The sequence below is a fragment of the Belonocnema kinseyi genome, chromosome 4 (genome assembly GCF_010883055.1).
Source record: "Belonocnema kinseyi isolate 2016_QV_RU_SX_M_011 chromosome 4, B_treatae_v1, whole genome shotgun sequence".
Lineage (NCBI taxonomy): Eukaryota > Metazoa > Arthropoda > Insecta > Hymenoptera > Cynipidae > Belonocnema > Belonocnema kinseyi.
In genome coordinates this window covers 10,873,335-10,881,484 of record NC_046660.1, presented here as the reverse complement: position 1 = coordinate 10,881,484, position 8,150 = coordinate 10,873,335, and the positions used below count along the sequence as shown (strand labels likewise).

The following is an 8,150-nucleotide window of genomic DNA, read 5'->3' as shown; positions in this document are numbered from 1 at the left end:
TGTTAAAGTTATCTTTTTTGGTGAAAAGTTCAACTCTTTTGTTGAAAATTTGTCCATTTGGATTAAAAATTCCTTTTTAGTAATAGAGAATTCATTTCTCTTAGTTAAAAATGAACTTTTTTGTCAAAAATTCAGCTTTTAAGGCTAAAAACCCAACTGTCATCTAAAAATCTTGCCTTTTTAGTTTGAAAATTTAACAATTTGGTAGTAAAATAAAATATTTAATTGAAAATGAACATTTTTGTAGAAAATTAATCTTCTTGGTTGAAAATTCATCCCTCTATGTTAAACTTCAAATATTTAAAAAAAATAAGCTTTAATTATTTTATTAACAAATTAACAATTTTGTTAAAGTTATCTTTTTTGATGAAAAATTCATCTCTTTTATAGAAAAGTTGTCCTTTTGGATTAAAAAATCCTTTTTTAAAGTTGAAATTCATTTCTCTTGATTAAAAATGAACTTTTTTGTTCAAAATTCAGCTTCTCGGGTTGAAAACTCAACTGTCTCCTAAAAATCTCGCCTCCTTAGTTTGAAAATTTAACAATTTGGTAGTAAAATCAAATATTTGGTTAAAAATGAATATTTTTGTAGAAAATTAATCTTCTTTATTGAAAATTCATCTTTCTATGTTAAAAATTCAGGTAATTTTTAAAGAAATAAACTATTTTCTTTAAAGTTAAATTACTTTGTTAAAAATTCAATCATTTTGATAAAGTTATCTTTTTAGGTTGAAAATTGAATTTTTTTGTTGAAAATTTGTCTTTTTTTTATTAAAAATTCTTCTTTTTCGTAGAAAAGTCATCTTTATTGGTAGAAAATTCAAAACTCTTGGCTAAACTTGAATGTTTTTGTTGAAAATTCGAATTTTCGATTGGAAAATTCCACTGTCTATTAAAAAATTATCATTTTTGACCTTAAAATTCAACTATTTAATGTATCTACAAGGACATAAACGTTTTTTTTTTTATCAAAGAAGTGTCACGTGTTACAACCCTCTCCACTATTTATAATGTCACGGAATATATGGACGCTCTCTGAAAATAAAAAAAAAAATGAAAAATAGAGTTTTGTTTGGAACTTACCTTTTCTACTTCGTCATCAAACTGATCCGTGCTAGGCGAAATATCTTTTTGACTCCTTTCTAAAAGAGTGGCTCGTTTTGCGGCAAGGTAGAGTGACCTCTTGATCTTGACGTAAATCAGTTCAGTCACTGCTCGAACTGTATAATCCGGTGTAAAAGTGTGACGAGCTATTGCGGTTAAATTTAACGAGTGGATGCTTCCCATTGCAACTGGATTCGCGGCGACTGGTGATTCAACTGTTTCAATAATAATAATAATAATAATAATAATAATAATAATATGATTTCAAATTTCCGGTCAATTCCCAGTTTTCTCTCGGTCTGGGAATTATAATTCTTTTTGAAATTTGCATGTCCAAAATCGGAACTATAGTCATTCTTTTAGAAAACACACTTTTCCCAAATTCCCTGTTCTAAATCATACTCACAGTTTTTACATTTTTATTTTAAAACTTAAAACTTTCTCTCTTTCATTTAAAAAACATATATATTTACAATCTCAAAAAAATTATAAAATAAAAATAACCGCGATCATAGTGAAAAAGGAGCACAAAAAGGGGGAATAGAGTCATTTTTCGCGAAAAAGGGGAAAATAGAGAAAAGACTAAATCTTAATTTTTAAACATAGAAAAGATGAAACAATTTTTTTATAAGAAATGTTACACTTTTAAATAATTTTACGCGATTTTTTACATCTGACAAAGAAATTTTTTTTTTTTTTAATTAGAATTTTATGCTTTTTTCTTCTAATCTTATAAATTCTCTATTGGGGCCAGAAACGTTTTATGGATTGAAATGTTTATTTATAAAATTCTCTTGATCAATTCTACATTTGGAAATTGAAGAAAATTCAAGTGTTGAAAATTCAGTGTTCAGTTTCCATTCAAATTCAATATTCTTCAATTTTCAACTGTTAAAAATTCTATTTTTTCTATTTTTAACACTTTAAAATTTCAGTTTTCTTCCAATTTTAACAATATAATTTTTAATTAATAAAAATTCAATTTTCAATTTTCTTCAATTTTTAAGAGTTGAAAACTAAATTTGCTGCAATTTTGAACGGGTTAATATTCAATTTGGAACAGCTGAAAATTAATTTAAGGCACTTGAATTTTTAGTTTCCTTTCATTTAAAACAACTGAATTTTTATCAGTTGAAAATTCAATGATAAATTTTCTTAAATCCTCAACAATAGAATTTTAAGCTGTTGAAAATTAAATTTTCTGCAATTTTCAACAATTGAATCTTCGTCTATGGAAAATCCAATGATCAATTTTTTTCAATTTTCAACAATAGAATTTTCATCTGTTAAAAATTCAATTATAAATTTTCTTCAATTTTTAAGAGTTGAAAACTAAATCTGATTCAATTTGCAACAGTTGATTATAAAACTTTCAATTTTCTTCCATTTTCAACAGATGAAAAATTCAATTTTACGGTTTCTTCAGTTTTCAACAGTCAAAAATTAATTTTCAACACTTGAATTTTCAATTTTTTTAAATTTAAAACAATTAAATTTTCATTTGTTGAAAATTCAATTATAAATTTACTTTAAACTGTCTTCAACTTTCATCAGTTAATAATTCAGTTTTCAACAGCTGAAAATTAATTTACAGAACTTGAACTTTCAGTTTTATTTTATTTAAGGCAATTAAATTTTCATCTTTTAAAAATTAATATCAATTTGCTTAAATTTTCAAGCATTGAAAACTAAATTTTCTTCAATATTCAACAGTTGAATATTCAATTTTCTTTCATTTTAAACAGATGAAAATTAATTTACAACCATTGAATTTTCGGTATTCTTCAATTTAACAGGATTGAATTTCTATCTATTGAAAATTTAATGATCAATTTTCTTCAATTTTCAACAATAGAATTTTCATTTCTTGAAAATTCAATTATAAATTTTCTTCAATTTTTAACAGTTGAAAATTCAACTATCAATCTTCTTCAATTTTTAAGAATAGAATTTTCAACCGTTTAAAATTAAATTTTCTGACATTTTCAATTTTCTTTAATTCAAAACAATTAAATTTTCACTTGTTGAAGATTAAATGATCAATTTACTTCAAATTTTCTTCAACTTTCATCAGTTAATAATTCAATTTTCAAAAGCTGGAAATTAATTTACAGAGCTTGAATTTTCAGTTTTCTTTAATTTAAGAAAATTGAATTTTCATTTTTTGAAAATTAATATCAATTTTCTTCAATTTTCAAGCGTTGAAAACTAAATTTTCTTCAATATTCAACAGTTGAATGTTCAATTTTCAATAATTGAATTTTCTTCTGTTTTCAACAGCTGAAAATTAATTTATAACAATCAAATTATCGGTATTATTCAATTTAAAATAATTTAATTTGCATCTGTTGAAAATTCAATGATCAATTTTCTTCAATTTTCATGAATAGAATTTTCAACCGTTTAAAATTCAATTTTCTTTAATTTAAAACAATTAAAATTTTCATTTGTTAACAATTAAATGATCAATTTACTTCAATTTTCTTCAAGTTTCAGCAGTTGATATTTCAATTTTCAATAGTTGAGTTTTGCACTGTTGATAATTTCATTATAAATGTTCTTCAATTTTTAACACATCAAAATTATTCAACTATCACCTTTCTTCAATTTTCAATACATGAAAATTAAATTTTATAAAGAAACATTTCAATCCACACAAAAAATTTAGATCAAATTTGACTTTTTTCAAAAACGGGTCGACATTGGCAAATTCATCGTCATTCAATCAATTCTCAGTAGCTAATTTATAAAATTCCAACTATCATCATCTCTTCGTTAAGTCGTTGGAAATCCATTTAGGACGATATAATAAAAAAAGTAAAAGAAAACTGTTTAAATAAACAATTTATATATATTTTACAACTTTTTCATAATCACGAATATTTTGTTTAAAGAAAATACGATCAATAATAATTAAATCGTGTCACTTTTGCACTCAAAAAATTATTTTAGCTTTAAACTTTTATTTAAACCCTGAACAAGTTTGTAAATTTACCTTTTTAATCGAGGGTTAAAGCTGAATGAGAAGTTAAATTTCTATAATTCTAAGTCATTTAAAATTAATAATGATTCAAATAAAACAATTAGTTTGTAATGATCAAAGTTTAAAGTTAACTCTTTGAAATTTTAATAATTGAAGATTGTTTCAAACAATGTAGTTTCGAATTGTTTAGTTTTAAATAGTTGATTTGTAATTGCCCATTCTAAAGAAACAGTCAAATATTATTGAATATTCAGAAATTGTTCTTTTAATTGCAAATTTTCAAATTGGATGGGTTAAAAATGGAATATTTTAGATTTATAACCAAAATAAAATATTATGCTAACACAACTTATTAAACATATTTTTTCGAAATTTGAAATTTCGGTATTGTATTAATATTTGTGAATTCAAGAATTTTAAAATTCAGGTTTTAAATTTTGGTGTATTTTGCAATTTCGGAAATTTACCAATTTCGTTAATCTACTAATATTTTTAATTTGAAATTTCTGTAATTTACTAAATTTAAGAATTTGACGGTTACCGTTTTAATCGAAGAAAAAAATTCCCGGTCATTTCCCGGTTCGAAAATATTTTTCCCGATCAATAAGTAATAAAGTTTAAAGTTTCAAGTTTCAAGTAATAAAAACTAAACAAAAAATTAAAGCATTGAAAGTGGAACTCTTGAATTTCAATCTTGCAAAATTCAGAATTTTTAACATTAATAAATTATAGAGTTCGAAAATTTAGATCAAGTTCCAAAAATATAAAAGCACGTTAATGTTTTCAATACTATAAATTAAAGAATCAAACAATCAACTTCAAAGAATTTTCCAAATTATATTATCAAGTTATTTTAGACTAGAAAATTTTAAAATTAAATAATTAAAAATTTTTTAACTTAAAAGTTCTTAAATTAGAAGTTAAATTATTTTAATTACAAATACTTTAAGAATCCTTGAAAAACTTCAAATTTTTATTTCAAAATCTTGAAAAATCTAGAAGTTATTTTAATGTTTTTCAAATTTTGATTTATAAATAACAATTGAACACTCATTAATTGTAGAAAAAATTTAAATAATTTTAAGAGATATTTAGAAGTTTTAAAAAGATTCAAAATTAATTTTGAACTTGAAATCATTTCAAACGCAAAAAATAAAATGTAGATTTTTTCATATTTTAAACAAAAAATTTAGAAGCTTTTTAAGAATTGTGAAAGGCTCCAAAAGAAGAAAAACATTTTATTAATATTCCGAGGTAAATTGAAAATGATTTTGCATTTTGAAAAAGTATTTCAACAGAATATTTAAAAAGATTTTAAGAGATTTCCAGAATTGTCAAAAAAGAACCTGGAAGATTTTAAGGATTTTTTTTTAATTTTCAGGATTTTCTAAAAATGGTGTGAAAGATTTGATTCATTTTAAAATATTTTTAGAAATTCTGAAAAAATGTCCACACACTTCGTTTAAATTACTTGACATCATATTAAGTTTTAAATTAATTTTGAATCTTTTTAAAACTTCTAAAAATCTCTTAAAATGACTCTCAATTTTTTCTACAAAGAGTAAGTGTTTAATTATTATTTCTACATAAAAATTAAAAAATTTCGCTTACAAATTAAAATTTTTTTAATTAGAACAATAAAAATTTTAACGTTTAAAGTATTAAATAAAATAATTCAAAATAATAACATAATTCTCATTTTATTATTGAACCAGTAAAAATCTGGAAATTCTTTAACTTTGAACGAATTTAAAATCGTTTTATGAAATAAATTACTGTTTAGTTTTTAATACTTAAAGTACAGATCCACTTTAAAAATTATTTATTCATTTATTTATATTTAAAGATGATAAAATAATGTTTTTTGTCAAACATTTTCATCTTGAAACGCTTTTAATTTTTCAATATTTAAGTCTTCAAGACTGCACTTTAAAATTATTTAAATTAGAAATATAGGCGTAAAAATAAAAATCTAAAATAAAGAATTATTAAAGTAAAAGATTTTTAAATAACGCATTGCAAACTGACTTATATGATAATTGAAAAAGATTTCAATTCAACAAATTATTTTTAAAATTGTTGAAATCGAACTTAAACAAATTTTTCTTCTGAAAATTTGTAAAATCCCGGTCAAGAAATAAATTCCTGAATTTGAAAATTTAATTTAATAATTTCGTTCATTTAACATTTCTGAAGTTTTTGTGTTTCCCTACATTTTACTTTCGGAATATTTAAATTTCGTTAATAAACATTATCAGTTCTTTTAAACAATTTGAATTTTTTCTCGATACTGTTCAACACTTCAAATTTTGCTTTTATGGTGAAACCATACCATCTCATTAATTCATTTAAAAATTATTTAAAATTTGAAAATAGTTGATAAAGTTTCAATAGGGTATCAGCTTTTGTTTAACTAATAAGTTTTTCGAATTGGAACAGTTCAATTTTTAACGTTAAAATATATAAATTGTTTAATTTTGAACAGATTCAGAATCGTCTTGTAAAATCATAAATTAATTTATATTTTTAATTGATCAAATTAAAAGGGTTTTTTTTTCAACAAATCAATGTTGAACGCTTTCAATTTTTAATTTTTCAAGTCTTCGAAACTGAATGATTCCATTATTAGAAAAGTTAAAAATTTAATTTAAAATTTAAGAACAAAAATTGCAATCAAACTTATATAAAATCATATCACGTGATATGAATTTTTTTATATAAATCCCGTTCAAAAATAGATGCCCGGTCTTTTCTTGATTTTCTCGGTCAGATAGACACCCTGCAATTGTTGAAAATTCTAAAAAAATGTGTTGAACTTACGGGCAGTGACATTAATTGCGAGAGCTTGTGTTCCAAAGTAGGTAAAAGGGCCGCTCTCGAAAGTCAAGTTTTCTTTTCCCATAGTAACTTCCACCCGACCTTCCAGGATGAGAATAAAATAATCGGCTGGTTTATTCTGCTGGTAAATGAGCGTCGATGCGTCCTGTCGTGCTTTCTCTCTCGATTTCACCTTGATGTGATAAACAACATCGTGCTTCAACAAACGACGTAAAATGCCTTCCGAAATCGTGTCAGGCTTGAAGGGTTCAACGGCTGTAAAGAAAATTTAACACTCAGGATGGCCGTTTTAATCGAAGAAAAAAATTCCCGGGTTTTTCCCGATTCGCAAACACTTTTAACGATCAATGAAATTTAAAAAATCAAACTATATTCTAAACATTTTCCCATATCAAGTAATCATCAACAAATTAAAGCATTCAAAGTGGAAACCTTGAATTCCAAACTTTTAAAATTGAAGTTTAAAAGTTTTTCAATTCAAAAATACCTCGCTGAAGTTTGCAACGTTTTAAAAAAAACGAATTTACAAAAAAATTTTTTGTGCGAGACCTAAAATTTAAAAGTTTCAGATAGGTCTATTTGATGATAAAAGTTACCCGCAAAAGTTTCAACCCCCTATCTCATCCGGAACACCCTCGTTTTCAACCCCTAACATAGCGAAAAATCGGGAAAAATCCTCTAACATCCAGACCTAAAATTTTATGCTTCAGAATCGTTCTACTTAACGTCCAAAGATGATAAAAAAAGTTTCATTCCCCTGTCTCATCCGGAACACCCTCGTTTTCTACCCCTAGTATAATGAAACTGAAAAAAATGCTACAAAGTCTCATAACTTAAAGACCTGAAATTTTATGCTTTAGAATAGTTTCACCCGATGTCCGAAGACACTAAAAAAAGTTTCATTACCCTATTTCATCCGGAACACCCCGTTTTCAACCCTCAAAATATTGAAAAATCCGGATGAGATAGGGGGTTGAAACTTTTTTTAGTGTCTTTGGACATCAGATGGAACCATTCTACAGCATAAAATTTTAGGTCTGGATTTTAGGGAATTTTTTTTCGATTTTTCAATATTTTGGGGGTTGAAAACGGGGTGTTCCGGATGAGATACGGTAATGAAACTTTTTTTTAGTGTCTTTGGACATCAGATGGAACCATTCTGAAGCATAAAATTTTAGGTCTGGATTTTACGGAATTTTTTGGAATTTTTTGTCGATTTTTCAAT

At 24.5% G+C, this 8,150-nt stretch overlaps 1 protein-coding gene across 2 annotated transcripts in view; it reads right to left on the bottom strand.

The window, feature by feature from the left end:
• Nucleotides 1–8,150, bottom strand: part of LOC117171944 (metal transporter CNNM4) — a 106,477-nt gene that overhangs the window by 31,019 nt on the left and 67,308 nt on the right. For both annotated transcript variants that reach the window (XM_033359619.1, XM_033359620.1), the window contains exons 11-12: nt 6,908–7,180; nt 1,084–1,319 (exon numbers count right to left, since the gene is read on the bottom strand). In XM_033359619.1, coding sequence (XP_033215510.1) covers nt 1,084–1,319; nt 6,908–7,180 — 509 coding nt within the window. The remainder of the gene's footprint in view (nt 1–1,083; nt 1,320–6,907; nt 7,181–8,150) is intronic.